Source organism: Coturnix japonica, chromosome 1 (assembly GCF_001577835.2).
Source record: "Coturnix japonica isolate 7356 chromosome 1, Coturnix japonica 2.1, whole genome shotgun sequence".
Taxonomy (NCBI): domain Eukaryota; kingdom Metazoa; phylum Chordata; class Aves; order Galliformes; family Phasianidae; genus Coturnix; species Coturnix japonica.
Genome location: NC_029516.1, coordinates 14,521,876 through 14,546,573, shown reverse-complemented (window position 1 = coordinate 14,546,573; position 24,698 = coordinate 14,521,876). Strand labels below are relative to the sequence as shown.

The window sequence follows — 24,698 nt, the reverse complement described above, 5'->3', positions numbered from 1 at the left end:
ACTATGTGCTTTCATTTGCATTTATTCTTCATGGTTTCAGGTAAGCCTTAAGATATTCTGGTAACACTAAAGCATTCCTCACAGAACAATACAGTAAAGCTGCAAACTAGGACCCTCATGAGTTGTAAATAGCACCCACTTCACTCACCTGTTTTGCAATGTATTCAAAGACTATGAGAATTAAATTTCAGCTTCATCAGCCTTCTAGAGAGCTGGCTACACAGCAGTCAGCAATGTGGTACTAAACAAAAAGGCTTCCCTGCAGAATTAAATATTAGGCTGTACACTTGAAATCTATACTTTCAAATGGCACTTGCCACAGTATATTTGAAACTGAAAACTAATATACTGCTTCAACTTTCCTTTTTTTGCATTCACGCTTTGTTGCTTTTTTGTTGCTGTTGTTGTTTTGTTGCTGTTTTTCTCAAACAATTTCAGATCCACATAAATTTTAATACCCAGCCAACACAGAAGTCTGAGTAAGTTTCTAAAAGTGTTTCTCAAGCAAATTATGTACTCCTACAGAGTTATTTACACAGAGAAATCACTGCAGGAATGACAGCACAGAAAGGTAATTTGTGTAAGAACATCAGGCCAGAAGACCAACATTATAATGAAAAATAGTACTACCTCGTCTCAAAGAGCAGTCAGTACAACATTACATTATCAAATATCTGGAGAATTTAATGGTGTCATTAAGAGTTTTCCTTCAAGCTCCCAACTGCCCAGAAATCAGATGTTGTTCTCAACTCAATATTTAAGCATAGATTTTTTTAAAAAGACAAGATTTTTCCCCCATAGTTAAAACTTAACTCTGTACTACTTCACAACCTGACACTTGTATTGCCACATCTAGGAAAGGATGAAGGATTTAGAATGGATGTTACCACTCTAATGACTTTTTGCACCTTAGAGAAATGTACACAGAGATATAAATAGAGTAGATCTTAAAAGGGCCATGAGGACAACACAGATTTTATGAAAGAAAATCAACCTAAATAAAAATTCGATGCAAACTTCAATAAAATGTCTTTAATTGAATGAAGGTTAGACTTGGAGGCTTTGAGAGAAAACCTAACCTTTTAAAAGTAGAGCATATAGATATGCCCCCTACAACAAGATTCCAATGCAGAATGCTGCGTCATTTAAGTCAGGGATAATTCATTATTTCAAATATGCAAACAAATCTCTAAATCAGCATCAGTAACTGCCGTCACCCCCAAAAAAGAGCAAACATAAAACTAACATGGACAACGCCTGAATTATTCAGTCAACACGGTAGTTTGGTTTACCAATTATTTATGCAAAAAAAAAAAGCAAGAGATAATAAAAAGATAGATCTGAAGTATTACATTACACTACTGATCTGTGAAATCTTTCACATCTGACAAAGTCTATGGCCATCCATGCAGTCCTATAGATTTAAAATGTGAGTTCATTACTTCACAAGCAATATTACTTTTGAAAATATACAAAATGTTTCAAGCATTTATCTTAAAAAGAAAACTAAACAGAAAACACAAAGTCCAAATCAAGTAAAGAAAGGAATAATTCACTCTCATTAAAATGCAATTTGAGTTAAAGAATAAGTAAAACAAAATATTTACAGCTACGAAGCTCTTGCAACACATTCTTTGTAAGCAGCATGCATAATGTCCTTAATCTTCCTATTTTACAAAGTTCTGCTTCAGGAGACAGTGATAAATTTTAGTGGATTTCAGAGACACAGCTACAGAATACCAGAGCATTTACTTAACAGAGGATTTGGCAACCTTTCCAGTTCCCTCCGCCTTTACACTTTAACCAGATCAACCACAAGTATTTTGGATTGTATGTCCAATGACTTACTTCACAGAGCATAACAAATGACTGATGAATCCTAAATTAAACTAGACAAAATATGATACCAGATAGAGAACCTTTATTACCATTCTAACAAAGACAGATCTGGATAGTATTTAAGTGCCTGATCCTACTCTCAAAACACTGCAAAGAACTGCAAAGAATATAGAGTGACATAGCATGATTCTAACCATTCCAGATTACACCAGGAAATATGCAACAGAAAACTATTAAGTGTGCTGCCGTTCCTCTGAAACCTGATGTAGTTCATGGGAAAACTGGGCCTACTCTGAGAATGTCCAAGTTGTAATTTAAACTGGAAACACCAATATTTAGTCCATATTTTCTCTGAAGAAAATGTACAGCTCAGTGAGACTAGGCATCAGTCTAACTATGGTACTAAGAGGGTAATAGCAAGGAAACAAAAGGTTTCCTTCTGTTAAAACAACAGTGGGATTCTCTTATAAAGAAAGGCCACTGCTCACTGTTGTCCTGGATGTCCTCATGAAGTGGGGGAACCAGAATGGACACCCAGTACAGACTCAATGGAATCAGGCAGTCTGTCCTACCCAGTCACCTCTCCCACTGGCAGTGCCCCTCACCTCTGCCAAAAGTTTATTGTTTAAATAAATAATTAAAAGAATTAAAAATAACTAAAAACTAGAACCAGAGCTTCCGGGAACACTAAGAAACAGAACTAAGAACAGACTAACAGTTTTTCACTAATACCAATTATTCCGCTTGACATTTGAAAGTATTGAGGAAACAAGGGGTACATTTTAGTACTACAAATTGATATGATACAAAGTGTTTGGTTTTTTTTAAGGGCAAAATGACTGAAAACTTTTAATGTTTCTAAACAGTAACAATCACTGAAGACTCTCTTGTTATCATAACTCTAAATCAAAAGGTTCAAAAAGAATAACACAGAAACACACCTGCATGTTGAAAACACACAGTCAGAGTTATGGAAGTGTAATAAAGCACTTACTTGGTATGTGTCCCATAATCTGATGGTACACCGTAAAGGGACTTCTCTCATCAGTAAGTTATTCATCCATCGGAAAGCAAATTGCAAATATTTCACCTCATGCTGATCCAAGTGTCTGTGAACTTGTTCTGAAGACAGAATAAACCAACATTTTACTGAACCTTTTCTGAAGTCCTTAACTATCAAAAGCAGTATCTGAAAAATTAAATAATCCTCTGATACCGAATAGATTAAAATGTGGTGATGCGTGCAAATAAATACATAAAATTACAAACAGAAACACAAAAAGCAACTACTTATACAGTGCACTGGACTTATTTTTCTTCTTTTGGATGACTTAAACAATGGAAATGGAATGGATGACTTAAACAAGGAAATAAGAAGGAAGAAAAAAGATTAAAAGTCACAGCTTCTCAGTATACAAAAAACAATCTGCAAATTTATACAATGAAATGAATATGTAGATATATATCCACTAATTTTCTAGATCAAAAATTATTTGGGGATGGACTACAAGCAACAAGATTTGCAAATAATGTAATGGTTTCCAAATTAAAACATTGGTAACAAAAAGAAGAAAATAACAAACTGGCAAAGAAGAGAGCATAAGCAAAGGCTGTATTCACTTGAAACAGAAAGCTGAGATTAATGCATGCAAAACAGAGAGAGCAAATTTAAACAAATTGTAGCCTAAACAATTTCTTAACATCGAATAAATACAAATCTTTGAACAGTACATATCAATGTATCAAAGCTTTCTAAAGAACTACTCAAGTATACAATATTTATTCTGGTGTGTTCTCTATTTGAGAGCAGAGGTAATCTCTTGCATGGGTTATTTCTATTTTTAATAGAACTAATCTGCTAGTTTGACTTCTATGTATTTAGCATAATTAACCCCCAAAAGAATCACACTCTGTAAAGTGGTTTTAGCTAACCTGCCATAAATTACAACTACTGCAGAAACACTAATGTCGTACTGCATTGAAATGTATGACAAGAAGTCTTTGTTAGGGCCTCAATAAGACATCTCCATTCCATTTCTTTCTGTAAGATGATTTTGCTGCCATATTCTCCTCCATCCACATTCACTGGGGTATGCTAGAAGCTTAGACAATGAGAATACACTGATCTTCCAAATTCCACATTTATCAGAGCTAAAAAGGCACTAAAAATCTAAACAAACAATTAAAATCCCAAAAGTACAGTGGCACTGTTACAAGACATTGTATAAAGAGTAAGGCAGCAGAAGTTAAATTAATCGCTAAAGCAGTTGCTTAAAGACTTTTGGAAAACATTTGATACATTTGCATCTTGCGGACCAGAAGATCAACTGTCCATATGTATAACCCAGTGTGCTTCCTGAGGCCTCTGTGTTGAAGCAGGCAGGCCAGAGAATAATGGAAGACTGAACACACAGTAGAAACTCAAAGAGTAAATTTCACCCACGCCAGCTCCATTTAAATTTGAACATATTTGTACAGAATAGTGGGTGAGTCCAATAATAATAGTTTAATATTATTTTTAGTTATCGAAAATTCTGACAGCTTAAAGGCTTAGACTGAAGTTATATCATTCTCTTTCCCAAGACACATTTCATGGCTATATGAAAGTTTTAGTCAGTATGGCAATTGACTTTCAGACAACTGAAAGTTGTTTCAATATGGGAGAAGTAAAAATGTTTCAGATTTTAAAAACAACCCACAGCGAGCCTTTTTACAAATAAGAACAGTCACAATACATTACACCAAATGTTCACTGGCTCCAAAAGTGTCTAAAAACAAACACCTATAAATATGTATAAATCATCATTATGTTTCCAAAGCACTTTCTTTGTCTCTATCTACCCAAGGCTAAATTATCTATGTTTTTAAAGTCATAAATTTCCATTATATAAATATAAGCAAAGCATATTTTTTCTGATCATCTTAAAAATATCTGCTACTTCTGGGATTTATTTATGTTTTTTAAACTTGTAGCTATACATAAAAGTGTGTAAATCTTCAAATGTTCTTTTTCATTTCTAAATACAACACTAAACAGGTAAACAGATACTATTAATACACAATAGATTGAACTGCTACTACAGGTCATGATCAGTTAAGAGAATGAGGGTGGAGAGGTTACGATGTGCCAGGCTGTTAAGTGATCCCATCAAGTTCTGGATAATCCCTCCCTTCAGCTGTGTACAGCAGAAGTATTACTACATTACTAGTGTATTCTGTAGATATTTACAAAATTTTTCATAAAGGAGAACTTTGAGATGGATATCCCACCACCCACAATCACCTTCCCCTTCCAATCTCAAAATCACATGGCTAATCTTCTACCTTTACAAACTTAATATCCTCCTATCACACTAAAACCTTTATTTCCAAGGCTTTCTACAAAACTCATTAAGTACACAATCTGTGATATAGACAAAAGCCAATGTTAAGGCTGGTTTAAGATCTGTATGACATGACATTCATGGTGGAATTGTTTATCCTTCTGCAAAATGCTGATGAAGAAGTTCTCAGCTTGAAAAGCTACTGAAAGGAGAAGGCAACCATTGTAATCACGTCCTAACACCTTAGGAAATCATAGAATCATAGAATGGCTTGGGTTGAAAGAAACATCAGTGATCATCTGGTTTCAACCCCCCTGCTATGTGCAGGAACACCAAAAACAAGACCAGGCTGCTCAGAGCCACATCCAGCCTGGCCTTGAATGCCTCCAGGGATGGGGCAGCCACAACCTCCTTGGGCAACCTGTTCCAGTGCATCACCACCCTCTGGGTGAAAAACTTCCTCCTAAAATGAACTTAAGAATGAAACAAGGCAGGTGAAACATACAAGCTTCTTTCTGAAGACAGTATAACACCTTTGGATATTCACGTGCAACAAAGTTAGAGGCCTTGCATGCCTCGCAGGTACAAACAAGTACAGAACCACTCTCATGTGTCCCTTGCTCTAGGGAAATTTAGCTGCAAGTCACATATACTGAAATGAAATGCAGTGTTAAACTTCAGATACCTATATTGCAGACTACAACATTTAGATAATCAAGTAAGAATGCAAGAACAGTCAGTTTTATTTCTAGCTGATTTACTAACTCACAAACACCACCTAACATTTTTGTTTTTCACACAGTACCAACGTATTTCATGTGGATGCTTGCAGACTTTCAAAGTAATAAAGAACAATAAATTGTGCCAGTCTTTATATTTCAACTAGTGTTTAATATTCATAATGAATTTCTTGGAAGTTGTTTTCTCGTCTAAAGAATTTGAAAAACAGATCACCAAACTCCCTGAGTTATAAACAATTGATGTAAGACTGCAATAGAAAATGCAATGACTGAAAAGGCTCATTCTTCCTACTTTGTAAGTAATTGTCAGTAAGGGGCTATTTTGCTGATAAAGGTAATTACTGCAGTTGTAATCTAAATTTAAATTTTCCATTTCATTGGAAATTAGCACGAGTCAGCAACACACAAGCAAGTTACGTATTTACTGTCAACTTTCGGATCTGAAGAATTCCATAAGAATACACTTACTGCATTTTCAGCCAGCAAAATTATGGTATAGTTATGAAAAAAATACAACTTGTATCAAAATTTTAAAAACCCAAGAATTTTGTTTACTAAGGTTCCCAGTTTTTAATATAAATATGTACACAGAAACAGTTTTGTTGAAGCAAATCTTAAAAAATGAATACAATATACAAATGTTTTCTTAAGTAGCACATTACCAGAAATGTGTACTTCAATCTACATTAAAAGCATATCTAATTACTGATAATTTTAATAAACACACAGTATATATTAATTTGTTCACATTTGGCATCCTAAGCATTAATGATAGTCAAGCGTGTCTCACAAATCCTCCTAATCTGGGCTTCTGGAACAATTCTATCCATCATATCTCTGTTAAAAATTTTAGCAGCACCTATTTACTACACAATTACATCAACAAGGGCTTTGAGCTTTTTAAAAGCCAAAATACTCATGTTTCTATGAATTCATCAAAACATTCTGAAATTATGAGTACCAAATGTTGTAATGCACAGCCAAAAATTTCAGTTTCTCATGGAAGCAGAATCTATATGCATAAAATATTGTTGTTTAATGCCAGCTTCTCACACAGTTTTACTGATTTCATAATTGTTTTATGTAACTACAGATTCAAAAACTAAAGCACATTTAAGGACAAAATGACCTGTACTAAAGCATGTTGACTTAAGCACTGACCTGACTGGGGGACACTGACATAATAAGAGCTGGGAAAGCTTCCACATAAGCAAAGGGGAATAACAAAATAATACTAAAACAATGCCTGAATTGCCAAATTACATTGGCACAGCATGGAGCCACTGCATCCATGTGTGTAATTTATTACTTTGCAATACTAGCCATTTATTGATGACCTTTACTGAAAGATTCCTATCAACCTTAGCAGTCTTTTCTGATGCTTGATTCTAAACCTAGCTTTGACATTTTTGAACACTTTATACACATTTCTAAAGGAAATATAAAACAGACTAATTGTTAAAACATCACCTGAAATGCAACTAAGGCACATCTGATAAATAAGCATGTCTTTTAATACAAGGTAAGGAAGAAAAAGCATATATTTGTCTTCAATAAGATTCTTCTTAAAGTGATTACAGTTGCTACAAAAGTATTTCCATTAGTACCAATCCAAAATGAACAGAAAAAATAATGGCAGGGGCTTTGTTGGCACTCTTCTTAACATGGAATAATGCATGCGGCCTTTCTATTTGATGTTTGAAAATATTCCACAGACATATAGTATTTCAAATGGTACTCTAGTTGGATTTTCTTCTTTCCAGGCCATGCCAATAAAGACAAATGTTATAATGTAATAATTCAGAGACTAACATAATGGAAGACGCAATGGAGGAACGCAATGGAGACTGAACAGTAATTCAGAGCTTCAGTAACACTCTACATTCACCATCTATTTTGTTTCCCTAATTAACTTTTACTTTTTAATATTAGTTAATATTTGTGTAGACACTTTAACGAAACAGATAAATAGAGCAGTATGATCCAAATGTTTCCTCCCATCTTCTCTTTTGTAAAACAGATAATACAGCTGCAGAAGTTTCTAGCTGGTTTTGTTGTTTTGTATTTTGTCTACTGAATGTAAAATCCAGACACATTTCTTCCCACGTCAAACGTAGTAAGAAATTATTACTTATGACTTAATTAACTCACTCAATTTGTCAGCTAATGTTGACAGTGAAGCTTCATAACATAGGTTACAGCAATTTCGTATGTAAATGTTTAAAAAGCCCCGTGACAGTCCAATACTACAATGTTTGGCATTTCATTGCCTCACGGTTGATAAGATTTCTCTCACACATGACAGAGCAAACATTTATCTTTTACTTGTCAGATTATCAATTAAATTTGGCTACTGTTTATTAAAAGATGAATCTATAGAAAAGAAAATCACATGGTTTAACCTCTTATTAATTCATATGGAACATGCTTGCAAGTCTCATGTAACACTGACACAGCTTATATAAACCTGAGCTGGCAACAGTGATTTTCCTCCCTATTCAGTATTGATACTTCTCAATTACAGAAAAGTTTTTATGATCCATTGTAGGGATGAAATATTATGTACAATCTCCATAAACAGTGTAAAGTAACAGATTTCTTTCCCAGTTTGTTCATAATGCTGTGACTTGGCTCTTGATTGGCAGTCTTTGCCATCATTTAGAAAACTTTAGTACTGTCCTCTTAGCTGAGCAAAGCAAGCAACCAAGCAACCAGTCAGAATTTATTTTAAGCAATGAAGTGTTACAATAAGCAGTGTTACCTCGTTTAACTTCCTGAGAGCATGGAGAGTTATTACAAAAAGACAGCTGTGTGACACAAACAACAATTTAATAATAACATCTTTGAGAACATTTCTGCTTGCTGTGAATGCTGCCACTCACAAGGGTAAACTTGTAATTGTGAGAGCAGAATCTCGTGATGAACTGCCTGCCTCTGACTTACAATAAACACTTGACCAAACTGGTTATGGTAAGCAATGTTTCCCTTTACCGAATGCAAGTTGTGCATTTCATTCTCTATTTTGCAAACCATCTCTATGTTGTATGATATGGAAAAACCCAAGACTGATTCCAAAGCAAAGGCAGAAAACGGACAGAGGGACAGACAGGGAAACTAACACGAGGGATGGGAGATCTAGATGCCTCAAGGAATCAAGCATGTAATAATTCTGAAGTATCCGGAGGAAAATGGAGGAAACTATTAGGAAGTAACCCAGTAAAATATTCAAGCTAAAAGCTAAAAATACACTCGGTGGCCCAGGTGGAATTTGACCTTAATATTAGAATGTAACAGCGTTTTTTATTTGATCAGACAGTTCTGCTTCCAGGAAGCATCAGAATACTGTAGCCAGATCTTCTAAATCACAACTGTGTGCATTCACAGCTGGGTTTACATCCAACACCTTATTAGATTTCAGCTCATATGTTGTTAGTGGGTTTTTTTCTTGCTTTACTCTTTAGTATGCAACAAAAAAAAAGTAAGTTTAGGCAAATTAAAAGTCAAAGTGTTTAGAAAAGTCAGTGTTTAGAAAAGTCAGGAATTTATAAATGATTTTAACATCAGTCTTAATTAACTCTTGTTAAGATCTCTGAACCCTGTATGAGCACTCAGACGTAATCTCCTCAGTAAAATATAGAAATATGATTTAAAAGATAAATTAAATAATTATGATGCCCAGTGAGCAGCATCTAAGAGTAGATTAAAGTATAATACAGTAATTACAACCGTAAAATCAGATAAAAAAGAAGATGGCATTGTTAAAATGAAAAAGAGCTTTATGGCACAAATTAATTTAAAACAATTATGAAATGCCTACAAGTTTTTTAATCACTTCAGCATCAAGCTGACACATAAAGAATGACCTTAATAATCTTTAATTTTCAACAGCAGCAGCAAGATCTAAATAAATTCTCTTCCCATTTCCAATTCAAAAGGCTTTGATGGATTCAAAGAATGCAAAGTCTTTACAACTACAACTGCCCCTTTTTTCCCCCACAGATACAATTTTAGTTGAAAATTACAGGTGTCAGTAAAATGCTTTACAACATAATTAAACATGAACATAATTTTATACACATGGTTAAGTATTTTCAAACACACTTTAAAGAAATCATTAGCATGACTGAATATATAGCAAAGACTGATCGAATGTAACCACAGTATCATCTTCACCATTGTATGAACAACCAAGATCCAAATTAAAAACTGAATGAATTAGTTAATCTGCATCTATTTTGGTATATTGAGCAAACACCTAGAGTGCTGGTAAAGAAGAAAATATATTAGCCTTGGTTGATATTTTCTCTTTTTGAGAATCAGATCATCAAAAACAAAATATCAAAACCATTTTGCACAGAAACTAAATAATCTTTAGAGACAATCAAAGCAAAAAAACTACCAAATCCATTTCTCCAAGTATTTCTCAGCCTTAACTCATCAGGCAAAATTAAGATCTTAGCAAATCCATGAAACATTTGTATTTGAATGACTGGATGGTTCTGCAGGAATGGGGTGTGTCTCTCCCAGAACAAGAATGTGCAGAATGCCAGGTGCCAACTCAACAGAGAGAAAACTGCAGGAATCCCAATGAAAGTTCAGCTGTTCATTACTCAGCTCTTAACACTACCTCTCAACTGAATGGTCATTAGATAGAATAATCCTAGGTCCACTAGCAATATATGAATGAAGGATGTATTACAAGCCGGCTCAATTAAATTAAGTCTGAAACCAGGTAAATGCTGAATATCTGTAAATCCTGAAAACAGAAATGCTGAGTTAATTTTGTCATTCCTACAACATGTCTTCTCGATTTCAAGGCTAAGTGAAGCAATTGCGAAATCACAGAATAACAGAATGACCTGGGTTGGAAGGGACCTCAAGGATCATGTAGTTTCAACCCCCCTGCCTGGCAGGGCCACCAAACATACACATTTACTAGATCAGGTTTCCCAGGGCCCCATCCAACCTGGCCTTGAACACCTCCAAGGATGAGGCATCCAAAACCTCCATGAGCAGCCTGTTCCAGGGCCTAACCAGAGGTTGTTCAGAGGCTGAACATCACAAGAGCACATCACAAGAGTGTGACCTGTTTACAAATCATGAGATTTGTAATGCTCACGATTTACAGAAGAGAAGCTCCACTGACACTGCAAAGAATAGAAAATGTAGCTACTTGTTAGAGATAGCTAATATTATTGAGCTATTTATTAATCGTCTCTTGCAAAATTTTTGCAAAATTCCTAGACATGAATGATGATGACAAGGAGAAAAATTGGGTAAATTTGAAAACAAAACATTATTCAGTCTTACCTATGAAAATATTATGTTAATAAAGTAAAAAAAAAAATTCCACTAAGCACACGGGTCATTAAAAATACTTTCTGGAGTTTAAATGGGCCGAGATTATGATTAAATTAATAGTGCCGTGGCTGTTTGAAGTCTAATTCAATGTTTTGCACTGTACACAAAAGGACAGTCATATTGAGAAGAGTTGTGATCCATGAGGCTGGGTTAATGAAGGTTGCTTGAATCACTAACATAATGTATTAACACTCTCCAAAGGGTTAGATATCGCTTTTCGTACAGTGGTAACCCATTATAATAAGCAAACAAGCTGCACAAGCTTCATCCATTCAAGCAGCTACTTATTATGTTAGGGTTCTCTTCACCATTCAATTATCCAGCATCAAGAAAATAATGTGACACAGTAACAACAGGAAAACTATTCTCTTCCACAGTAATCATAATTAGCAATTAGAATGTTTACAGTTAGTTTAAACCATACAATTTCTTTTTTTAAAGAAAAACTATTAAATTCATACCAAGCATACTTTTCTCTTTAGCTACAGTACAGCAGACTTAAAATGAAGGTAAAAGGAGAAAAGCACACAGAAACAAAGAGTAAGAAATGATAACACTTAACTGTATCATCATTCTATCAAAAAATCCAAGCAGGTCAGGATCCCTTACCTGAGACATCATCCAAAAGCTGAAATAGCAGTGAACATCCACCACTGCCAACACAGTGTCTAAAACCTTATTTTAATCTTTCATGTATTTTGGTCTATATTTCCCAGCAAAAGAGAGAAACTAGCTGGACACTCCTCCACACAAAAAGAAATGGCCCTAGGAATACTGAAAAATCATATTCAAACCAAGGCGTAAGTGTACCACTGTACTACAAGAGTTGTGGTCGGCACAACAAATGTCTAAGTGACAGTCAATCACAAATGGCCTATCTCAGGAATTGGTATTGGTGCCAATGCTATGCATCAACTTCATGTATGACTGTGAGAATGGCACCTCATGCACTCCCAGTAGTTTAATGGACGATAACAAGATGGGAGGAATGGTTAATAAAACACACTATAACTTAATTCCAGAAAGGAAGATTCTATGTACTTGTACTAAAAGAAAGTCACAATGACTTTTGGTAGTAGCTTGATGGTAGTCAAAGCCTTGAAAAGCCTTATGCAAGGAAGCTGCAGAATCTCCATCCTTGGAGATGAGAGATGGGGTCTAGACCACTGAATTGCAGAGTAATTCAACCAAAACAGTTTTAAGATTCAATAGTGTCAATTACTTTGAAATTCTTCAGGCTTACTTTTCAAATAGTTACAACAGCCTTACAAAATATTTCATAGTTACACCTTTTATTCATGGAAAAAAAATGTTTAATTCCATTTCCTCGCTCTGATATGTCATAATCCCCATTAGTTGTTTAGTTTAGTTTAATAGTTCCCTTTAACATATGGGTTTTTTTCCCATGGATAACATACATCATAAAATATACCTGCTACAACACAATCAATTTCTTAGTTGGGATGCTGCATTGCGTTCTACAACTACACAACTAAAACAAGGAAGCTGTCTTCAACTATTCAACTATATCAAGAATCTATAATTAAGAGTAATCTAAGATGTTGCTTTGTAACTGCTTCATAGAGTCTGAAGAATCAACACTAACTGGCAAGTCCACACAATCTCTACTAAAAACTGCCCGAAAATTAGCATTTCTGAATTTATAATAATATACATTTTATATTATATAATATATAATAATATAACAATGAGAAGTTATTATTCAGTGTCCAACTTCATTTTTTAAATACTTTGGCAGTTATCTACAGCCACAGACATCAATACAGGATCTTCTATACCCTGTAGCTCAAAGTAAAATAGCAATATTGTTGGTTACATCCTTTCTTAAATAGTACACAATTTACATGAGCAAATATTATGAATATGTTGTGCCTACACTTAGAAAGATATATAAAAAGCTGCAATTCTTGAGGTACCACAATTCTGGTGTACTTCAACAATTTCCTATACAGTCTTATTAAAAACCTCACAAAGTTAGTTCATATCAGATAAAAATCTGGAAGACACTTTAATTGCAATTAGTTTACTAATTGCAGTCAGTAAACAGCAATTAAACTGCCCTACAAAGGACAGTTTAGGAAGAAAAACTCATTTTTCTGCCTTTTTTTTCCTTTTATTTAAGTGCAAAGACTTCAAAATAATCCTTTGCAAACTGAATCCACTGAGACAAGTTATTTAACTAAATACCCAAAGCACTGAAGGTACAAATAAGCCTTCAGCTATTCTTCATTTCTTATCAAACAAAAAATAGCATTGTTTATTTATTTTTTCTTAAAATGTTAAGGATAAGTTTTATTATTGGAACAGTACTTTTTCATTTTAAACATGTGTTTCTATAGCTTATTGACCATGTTTATGATGTTTACTTGCAGGTAATATAATTATGCACTTTATTTAAAAGTGCATTTGTTTCTACAAATAATTGAAATGTAATCACCTATACTGAAATTAGCATAAAATAACATGAAAATCCATGCTGAAAGCAGTTATAAAATACGCTACTTTAGAAACACTTCTAAATAAAATTTTTCCCACACTTTACACAGAAACATCCCTTTATTGTTAATTTAAATTTAGTTGTTTTTTTTGAATACATACAACAATTTCATATACATCTACATACATAGTAAAATATTACATAAACACTGCTCTCCTGATCTTATCTTTCAATTAATTAAGGATGCTTCAAGGGCATGAAAAGCTCTACCACAATTTAGGCTGCAAATATGTACAGGCCAACAGAAGTTTGCTATGGTAAGTAACGTCACAAGAAAAACTCACAATACATATAATGAAATTGCAGAATTAATTTTTTCACACAGATTATCAAATATTCAACTACTCAGGAAATACTTTTTTTTCTATTTCATCATTGACAGGCTAAAGTCACAAATATATGGCTGGTTCTGCTTGGCAACATTTTGTTAATACTCTGTTCATTAATTTAACAAACTACCAAGAGAGTGTGTTTAGAATGGGCAAGCATTATCTCTTGCATTTCATTTAATTAAACTCTGCTCCAGCAATATGACAGTCAGCATTTCATAAAGGGAATTATTTTAAGGATGAAGGTAGAATATATTTCAAAGTGCCCTGTTAAAACATGAAAGCATAATCTCAAATTGCCCCTGCACATACTGTAATTTATCTATAATATTAAAGATGCTATTTCCAGAGTTCATAATTAATTGGATTCCACAGAGAAATTATTCAGGCATTCCAGATAGCAAAATGATGCACAAAGGCACAAAACATAGTGCCAAAGGACAGCCATAAACAACCACTGTGACTCGCCCGAATTACAACAATCATTGAGCTTAATATGAAATGAATACCAGCTGCCTTTTGTATGTGGTCATTACTCTGCTGCAAAGAAATTGCCATTGAATTTTGATTATATTGCCTTAATAAAAAGTAATGAAAGTGGCTCATGCTCTAGTAGCTTTCCTTTAAATGATACAGGACAGTGATCTTTCAAAGGCCAGCGTGCCACAAATTGACCGAGTGTGACACCTCATCTAAGGAAGGCTACGTTACTCCACCACTGTAGGCAGCAGCGGTGATGCTGGGTTGACTTCATGCAAATGTTTTGATTAAACGCTTTCAATGAAACACTATTTAGAAATTAAGTTAGCTTTTAAACTTACCATCGATCCGACTAACAAGCTCTTCCAACATTTTCACTTTCTTTTGAATTCCTGGCTGTGCAAATGTGTAATTATCCTAAAGAAAAGACCATATACAAATATAAGTTCATGGAAAATTACAATTTCTTATCCCCCAGTTACTTAAATGTTTGAGGGTTTTTTTTTGTTTTTTTTTTTTTCCCCCTTCTTTTTCTATTCTTTTTGTTTTCTTAAGTCTTCAAGTTTTGGTTTTGCATCTCCTAAGACTGTCTTTACAGCTCAGCAGCAAATCATCACGCTCCACCATCTTACAACAGAGTCCCTGTGTCTAACAGCATACCTTACAGCTACAGCTGTATCACCTGCTCACTGCCTGCTAATCTAGAGCCCCTGAAGTTCCAACTACATCATGGAAGTCTAAAGAGCGTCATAAGGCTATGTTCCCAAATGTCAAAAGCTTTTGTGCTACAGTGTTTTTTCTTAAGGTCTTTTCCCCCCTCCATAATTATACTTTTAATCACAGATAAGGTAGGAAAATTGAAAATTAGACCCTAATCAGGGACAAGATATAAATCTGTAAGTGTAGAGTTCAGAATAATGCCTTGAAAACTATTTCAACAGAGTCATGACTGCTCTGAACATAAGGTCATTGTTAATATCATGTACCAAAACCTAACATATGAATTGCACAGTTAAAATGACAGGGTATTTGCATGTATTTGTCTGAATGCATTAACTCTAACTAGACTTTGTGTTTGTTTATATACTCATTTATGTTTTAAACAATTAAACTCGAGTTCCAGAAGTAGTACTGTATTCAAAGTACCGCAATACGGTTCTCAATTATACAGTCTATAACAAGTTTTCTGTAAAAGTATTCTCACATATTCAACATAGAAAGCAAATGCAGCACTAGTGCAACAGCATCATAGCTCCCATCTATGAACCTGAAACTGCTCTTTCTCAAAGCATTATTACTCCATACACATGTGAAAATGCAATCCAAAATTGCAAACTTGGATTTAAAGCTATTAACTTTGTTCTTCACTGTATTTCATCTTTGCCTACTCATTTTTTATTTATTTTTTCCTATTTATTATTTCAGCTCCAAGTGAACCCAGTTCAGAATTACTCTTCTCCTTGTGCTGACTCATCTATCCGGGAACATCCTTGTTGGCTCACAAGACCTATTTTCTAATTAAACTATGCTATCAACATTCCCTCCTATGATATTTATAATTGACTCTGAGGCTTGTGAAACTGTGAAAAAATGATTTTACCAATGTAAAAAAGTATTCTGACATCTATAATTCTCAATCCTTTATGCTTACAGGTAAAGGAAAAAGCAAGTAACAGATTTAAAGGAAAACATGCCCGACTTGTTATTTCTCAGGGCAATATAGAATTTCAGCAGTTAAGATTTGAGTTTTTCTAACATACAATTTAATTGGCTTTATCAGCTTCCAAATTCAGCATAACGGCCCTTCAAAAGACCAACGTTTTTATATATAGCACTGACAGCTCTTTATAAAGCTCATTTTCAATACAGTTCCCTCTGAACTTCTGCAGAAAAAGACAATCTGGTATTTCAGCTCTCCTCCCTGCTCCCCCTCACACCTGTGGGTTCTTAGAGGCATGCTACACTACTCATCTTTCAAGTTTTTCTTATCTTTCATTTATTCCTTGTGTAACTCATCATCTAGGTGAAGCAAAAGACTAACTCTAAAAAAGATGTAAGGAACAGCATTATTTTACCTCTACATATCTTCAGCAAACAGCTAACATAAAACACCACATTTCTAACCTCTGTTCTTGACTCTGTCTAAAAAGTATTAACATTACATTGTATGAGAACCTATGATAAATATTAAAAAATCATGCATTACTGTGCACTATCTAAATTCCTTGGCATTCTGCTCAGATAGCTTCCAACATACTCTCAGTGAACCATGCTAACCTACTTCATGGCTGAATGGCTATAATATCTAGTTCAGACTCCAACATATAATTAGTTTCACCTTACAATACCAAAGGTTAAGACTTTATAATGTCACAAGGGCTCAAAACTTGCTTCACTCCCAAATCTTCGTGTTAATTGCCGGTACTTATTCTGCAGAGACTAATAGCTAACCGCCCTGCAACTACAAGTAGGACTTTTTCCTTAAAAATAATAATTAAATCTTAAAATAAAATACTTCAATTGCAGCCTTTACTATATGAGAAGATGTGAACACAGTAGAAAATTTTTACTTTTCTTTTTTAAAGGTTAGAGAATTCTAGATTGAATAAACTTGATTAGAATGGGAAAATAAAGAAAATAAGCACACTGAAGAAATGGATATAAAGAAAAAAAGGCACTGAACAAATTTAACTCTCATCCTATGCTCACAGAAGGAAAGCAGAGAGAAAAAAACAGTTACCAAAAATCACCCTGGGAATCAAATCCCATCCATTTTGCTATCTCTGCTCTGACAGCTGAAAATAAGGTATAATTCAGCAAGTAAGTTCTACAGTAACACTTTCTGTGGATGCGCTGAGAAAGTGGTATGGAGTGAAAATAAGGATGGGCCCTACTTTCATTTTTAATAATATCCGGATGTTGCAGTATTGATGCCATACACCTCCATCACTTTAAATTGTCTACAATATAAAGTAAATTAGTAAAAATACGTGTTCCAGTATTTTCAACCGACTTCTGTGTAAGTCACTGTGATGTATACTGTAACAAAAATGCTCCATTTCTTATCACCATGCACAGCCACAGTACTGACAGCTATCTGTTCGCAGTATTATTTAGCTTATGGCATGCTTAAAAGAACAGCTGCCTTTTAATCATGTCTTAAAGGTGCATAAAAGCAACTGTTAACCAAGTTGAACACAGTTCTGGTACTCTAATTTTACATGTCTTAAAAAAATACTAAATGTACTTCACAGCCATAAGCCCAGAAAAATTCTGAAAGTCTCTCTGACTTCAATTATTATAATTATACGTGGGAAAGAAAACAGTACTGGTGAAGACATCTGGTGCATTACAAAAGCAGCCATAAGGATGTAAGGAAGGAAAGAAAGGCAAACTGTTACATATAAATACATTAACACAACTACATTATATTATTAATTGTATATAGTAATTCATAAGTAATATATACTTATTATACATATCTTTCAATGTACATACATAAGCAGACACGTAACATGTTATGCACTTACAAAGACACATGAAAACACGCTGCATTACTTTTTCTGCTCAGACCTTTTCAAGTATTTTCTAATTTCAAAGTACAACATTTCTTATCTACATGTCATAAATCTTAATCTTTTAAATCCCTTGACCTTCCTCACCGATTTACATTATTAAAAATGCACTTAAGGAATTTTTGAGTATTAAAAACGGCTTAAGAGGAACACACTCATTAATTTGTTTTGACTTTTCATTAGCTCCTAAGTGGTCAGGTAGTCAGAATAGGTGATCTCTGAAGGCTCCTTCCAAGTGAACAATTCCATTCTTTTCCCAGATGAGAAGATGAAATCAATCTGCGTGTTCCACAGATCCTTTAAACCTGACTTCTGAAAACTTAAAAAGAAGTCCACGCAACATACTGGTCTCCAAATTAGGCAACAGATGTAATTTGATGGATGGACCACTGGGTGGATAAAGAATTGACTGGATGGTCACACCCAGAGAGTTGCAGTCAACTGTCAGTTTGTGGTACATGAAGAGTGTCAGGATCTACTTTGAAATAATCAATCTGAGACCAGACCATCAGCAACCAAAACAGTCCTGGACTGATGAGAGACATGACTCCATACAGGAAGACCGAAGCAGTTCTGCATTTTAACTATTCCAAGTTTTGAACAGGCAATAGCAGAGGCATTAATTAGTGTTAGTTCAAAAGAGTAGAACTAACATAACAATTATGTTAATTACATTCCAACAACAAGTAGTTACAACGACTCTATTGACCGAGTTGGTTTATTAACTTCCTGGCATGGTCACATTATTGAATAAAATACATATTTTTTCTTCAGGTACTAATAAAGTCTTCAAAGACTTCTATGAATAAGAGTTTCACACAGGACTTTGAAGATCTGAAGGTCTTTTGGAAAATGGCACAACAGTGTATACGTTTTGCCTTCAGAAAAAGCCTGCCCTTAAGGCTATTCATTTTTAACAGCGTAATAAAACTACCTTGAATTGAGAAAGTTAAAAGCTGCTTGTAGAAAAAAAAATTCTAAAACCCTGTTGCATTTTAAATCAATTCCTTAAATCATGTGAAGTTTAAAACAGCATTTATTCTAACGAAGTACCTCAGAAAAACAGAAGCAGATATCTGAGAATTAATACAGAAGAAATCCTGGATTGCAGCACCTGTTTGGGCCACACACTTCAGAAATTTCAGCCTCAGGTAAAGGAAGAGAGAAGTAACATTTAGAGATTTATTTTTTTTTTTAAGTAAATCCATTCCCAAACACTGTTTTCTTCCTTTTCTCCTTAGACTGATCGCAGCTTAGCTAGCTAAGCTAAATTGAGCATGGAGCTGAAGTATACCCAGAAACTCTAGATAAGCTACCACTGTATCTGCGCAAGTAGACAGACCTTGCAACACCCATGACACAGAAATTGGATCAGTGCATGAAAGCACACATGCAATACACACACGGTCCATATACAAAGAGACAGATAAGAGGTAGAGACAGCTGCAATACATACTCTTTTATATACGTCTATCTTGGCTAACAAACTCCATACTCACAGACAACTGGTCTGCAGTTTATTACTGTTTAGGTGTTGTACTGAGGGACAGGATTTAGTAGGGAAATATTGGTGATAGGTGCATACTTGGACTAGATAATCTTAGAGGTCTTTTCCAACCTTAGTGACTCCATGATTCTATAACTAACCTGGATAGCTGAAACTAGTTCAGCTATGAATACCTGGCTACCCCAATGAAATACAGATATGGTTTAGAAAGACCTCTGTCTTGCAGGAGTTTTATGAAAGCTATCTTTGACCTATTTTTTTCTTAAGAATAGGTCTTTGAAAGGTCCTGTGAGGAATTTTCAGAAGTCTTAGTGTTATTTCTGTATGAACTTCTCGAAGTCTGATCTGAATATTCATGCTAAGTATCTGTTCCCTCAGACCCTTTGAAAGATTTTCCAAGTAGCACTCTATCCATCCACTTATAACTAAGATTTGAGGCACAGGTTAGCAACAACTTTCTCTGCAGAATTGCCTATGCAGACTGTAAATCTTGCTATTTAATCAGCCACAGAAATATCTAACGTGCACCTCCTTGCACTACAGTCTCTGCAAATGAATTATTTCCCTTTTATTCTAATAATTCCCAGGCCTGGATAAATAATGATATTAAAATTTTACTGCTATTTTTAATACATCTGGTTAGATCATTATGCAATGCATATATTTCTCCTTTGGTTATTTTATTACCATTACACTTGAACTTAAAATGAAGAGTTATACTTAATTTTATATGTGAATGTTACGTTTTCAGGAGGCACAGATCTATGTGAACTTTTTCTTGAATGCTAATGAGACTGTTGAGGAAAGTGTTATAAAGGATGATACAGTAATAAAAAAAAAGTTAATTAAAACAGGTGGGTGCTAATGTCAACTTGAAAGGAAAAAAGTACTCATGGGATAAGTTCTATCTCATTTTCTCATGTCCACAGTCATTATTTCTAAAGGTGAAAATGCAGAAGTACTCATGCATCACCTACTATTTAGAAGTGTCCTAAAGAAGACTGGCTTTTATCACAAGCAAAACGGATTGACATCTGAAACACGTTAGATTCTTCAACCAGCAGTGTAAGACAAAGTATTTTAAATAACTAACCAGGTAGAAAAAGACATGATCCTTGCTTGCAATATGAATGTACCTACCAAAATGCTGTTAAACATTAATCATGGATTACAAGTGTGAATCAAGTAATTTACTGACAATTACAAAAAACTAGTGGCGTTTTTAGACGTGTTTTGAACATGGTCATGAACATTCTCAGGAATGTGTCTTTATAAACTGGAGTCTCTTGCAATTACACAAGCTGAAGACAACCTGGCTGGCAAGGGTTTCTGTGAAAAGGAGTTGATTTATCCTCAACAAACTGGAACAAGGATAGAGATCTGCCAAGACACTGAGGAGAACAAAGTGCATTCCTTTTGAAAGACTGAGAAAACTGGAGCTCTTCAGACTGAAGGTTTTAGTGGTACATAAAATCTATGTCACCAAGATGACAGAGTTTGACTTTTAAATAGTGTAGAAGATGAGAGACAAGAAACATTAAATGATTCATACAACAGTGAGGGAAAACTTCTTCAACAGTTAAGCATTTGAACATGATTCTGCAGCCTCCATTCCCAGACATTTTCAAGATCCAACTGGACAAAGCCCTGAGAAACCTAATCTCATATTTGAACCTCCTCTGAGAAAGAAGCTGAACCAGGTGAGGTCTAGAGGCCCCTTCCTATCCAAAGTATTCTAGTAACTAACCGTTATCACAGTACACCCTTTAAGCTTACCCAGTCCTGATAAGCCAACACCAAATGCAAAGGCTATGCTCATCAATGTATTATGCATATTAAGCACAGACTTCCAGATTGCAGTTATTGCCACAGCATCACACATCTCTCTTCTCTAAAATCCTTGCATCAGTTATTCAGGCACTTTAGACAAAATATCGGCAGTCATATATTTTTTTTTAATGTATATTTCTCCATGGTTTTTGTAGCTTTGTCTGTAAAGACATTCCACTATGTATGTATAGTAGATTACATGGAAAGGGAATAGGGAGAAATATTTCCAAGAAACAATCAGTCGCAACTTCACTGAGAAGTAGAGAAGCCTAAAGTGGACAATCTAGTTTACTGCATACTAGCAACAAGCTCGACAAATTTAGAATCTACAGCAAAGTAAACCCACATCTTTGCTGCTGTGATTATGCCTTGGCCCTGCTGGGAACTTCTACTCATCTCTTTGCTGCAGTACCAGTTTAACATATTCAATGTGAGCTTTTTTGTTTAGTTGTGTTGTCAAGTGATTCAGATCTCTAAATCCGCTCACAGCTTTTACTCTCAGCAAGAGATCACAAAGGAATGAGCATTCAGGAGCAGGGAGGAGTGCAGCTTTATTAGTTTGATATAAATCCTCTTATGCACTTTGGGCTTGACGTTAAATTTAACTATTTCACATTACGCTAACACCCTAGTCCCCATTTAGTCCTCGTCTCCTTTCGAAGGATCCTGCAATCACATTTCCAGAACGTTAGTCAGCTCAGTAAAACAGTCTTTCATCCACTTCTCAACAAGATAATTTCCAGTTGGATTAATTATCCCAACAAAGTCATCATGCAACATGACCCCTCTACCTGAGCAGCAAAGTGGCTGTCAACACATAGGGAGACAAGAAAGAAGAACAGGAGGAAAAAAGAAGCAAAATCTTTTATTTCAGCAGCACTCTGCAGTTGCAATGAGTTGACTGTAGCATCATTAGTCACACTGCTAGCATAATATTTCAAGCCTGCTTTTGATAGATGAGTGCATCCCTGAATACATCCAATTGATAACCATTCCATTTATGTACGAGCTTAAATTTTTTAATCAATGCAGTTTAATTCCATTACAATTAGTTTCAATAATTTGTTTATCAGCACTTGAAGTTTTTGTATGAAAACAGAATTTTAAGGAGAAAATGATGTCATCTCTAAATTTCCTTTTCTAGAAGAAAAGTACAGCTGTGGCCCTGTGGCAGGTTTTCCAAAATCAGACCAAATTGTAAAATATTTATTACACACATTTTGTCAATTAAATTTCAAGTTCTGACTTTTATTCTTGATATGTAGTCAAATATTTTGAAACACAGTCATTTAGATAGAATGAGATAAGAAAAGCAGCATCTTTTACAGGGACCAGTATGATAAAAGGACTACATTTTTCAAGGATGCTGCACAAGAATTGAGCTACTATTCATTTGACATTGAACGAAGAGAAATATACTCAAAATATCTTCATGGGAGTTAAAGTCCTCTGTTTCTTGATTCAATATCATTAAAAATAAATTTCATTTTGAGTATAATTTTGCAGCATGCTTTAATCAATTAAGCATTCATATTAAAATGTACAAATAAGGAAGAGTACGTCAAAGCACTTATAAAAACAATAAGTACTAAAATGTGAAAAATACTTATCCAAAAAATGTTATCAAAATTAGGATTCTCAAGAACATTACTTTCTTTGAAAACTGCAGCTTCTTTTCATGTGAATTTTTATTGTTGCTGATATTTAATGATGATTTATTAATGATTGGAGGATAGGCATTCTCCAGATATGTGAGTTCAACCTCCATGGTCTTTAGTGCATTAAAAGTGATTGGAGAAATAAATACTTTAATTTTCAAGCATCCATCCAAAAGGTATTTGAAAACAAAGTAAGATACATGAGACCTATCAGAAGGACTGAATTCATTGTATGCTCTAAAAGCACTTTTCTGTCATCTCATCTATTACGAAAATGCCAGGAATTAATCAACCAAAGTTTTGCTATCTCTGTAACTGTTTCTTCTATTGTCATCAAAATAATACTGAAACAATTTCAAAGCAAAGATCTTCCAGCTCATTCAAAATCAGGGAATAATCAGAAGGAGATGGTATGAACATCTCTTAAAAAAAGAAAAGCAGCGGCAGCAAAGTGCTAAATAGTTGTAACCATAATTTATTTTTTAATCAGCTCACTGAAAACAGCAAATGAACCCTGACTGCAACCATCTGCCTACTGAACATCGTTAACATTCTTTGTTGCCATTGTAAAGGAGAAATCAACACCTTCAGAAACTTCCACATTTTTATCAAAGGTCAGCTTTGATCTCATCACAGCCCAGAAAGACACACTGATTATTACTTTCTTGCATGTGTTCTGACTTCCAAAACTCAGATTATTTTTACTTTCTATAAGATTCAGAATGTTTATCTCAACTGACAGATCAGACAACCAGAATTAGCGACACACTATTTATGTCTATCACAACAGAAAGCCTATAAAATTTAATGCAGATAACTTCTTTGTAAAAACCAAAGTATCTGCATTACTGCTGCAATGGCGATGCAGCATAAAGTGCTAAATATCCAATACAGATGTTTGGGCAAACATTCAATCTTTGCCAGGCTCTACTGACTTCTCCCTCACCTGAATACAAGATGCTGAGCTGTACATTTAGTTTGTAGATCCAGCCAACAAGTACCCACAAATCCTCCACTCAGCTGCTACTTGCAGCACTTACAACAAAACTATGTCCATATTAATAGCTTTCCTATGTTGAACCAATTCAGACAACACAGCTGTAGAAATATCAAGACTAAACCAGACATTTAAAAAATATGAAAATAATTCCAGGGATGAGTAAGACTTAGTTTAAAGGGTGACGTATCAATCACTTCAAAATAAATAAATACAGAAGTCAGCTTTTAAGAATCTCACGGGGACTCCTTTACTTGGAGACTTAAGTAAACCTTCTGTACAACTGGTGACTGAGATTCATAATATGACTCCAGAACTGGATATTTTGACTCTGCTCCAGCACATCATAATAAATTGAAATATGTAGACACTTCCATGAAAAAAAAAAAAAAAAAAAAAAGAGTTGAACTGTTTTTTCCTAATATTTTGCCAAATTTGCAGCAATGGGAAAATCTACTCCTCCCCTGTTTTTCATAGATGCATTCTTTCCCAACAGCTTTAAAGCAGTTCAAAGCCATGACATTAATCAGTTATCTCCACT

At 34.6% G+C, this 24,698-nt stretch overlaps 1 protein-coding gene across 2 annotated transcripts in view; it reads right to left on the bottom strand.

Moving 5' to 3' along the window:
- Positions 1-24,698, bottom strand: part of TBC1D22A (TBC1 domain family member 22A) — a 141,837-nt gene that overhangs the window by 64,822 nt on the left and 52,317 nt on the right. For both annotated transcript variants that reach the window (XM_015851951.2, XM_015851943.2), the window contains exons 10-11: positions 14,932-15,007; positions 2,834-2,961 (exon numbers count right to left, since the gene is read on the bottom strand). In XM_015851951.2, the coding sequence (XP_015707437.1) occupies positions 2,834-2,961; positions 14,932-15,007 (204 nt within the window). The remainder of the gene's footprint in view (positions 1-2,833; positions 2,962-14,931; positions 15,008-24,698) is intronic.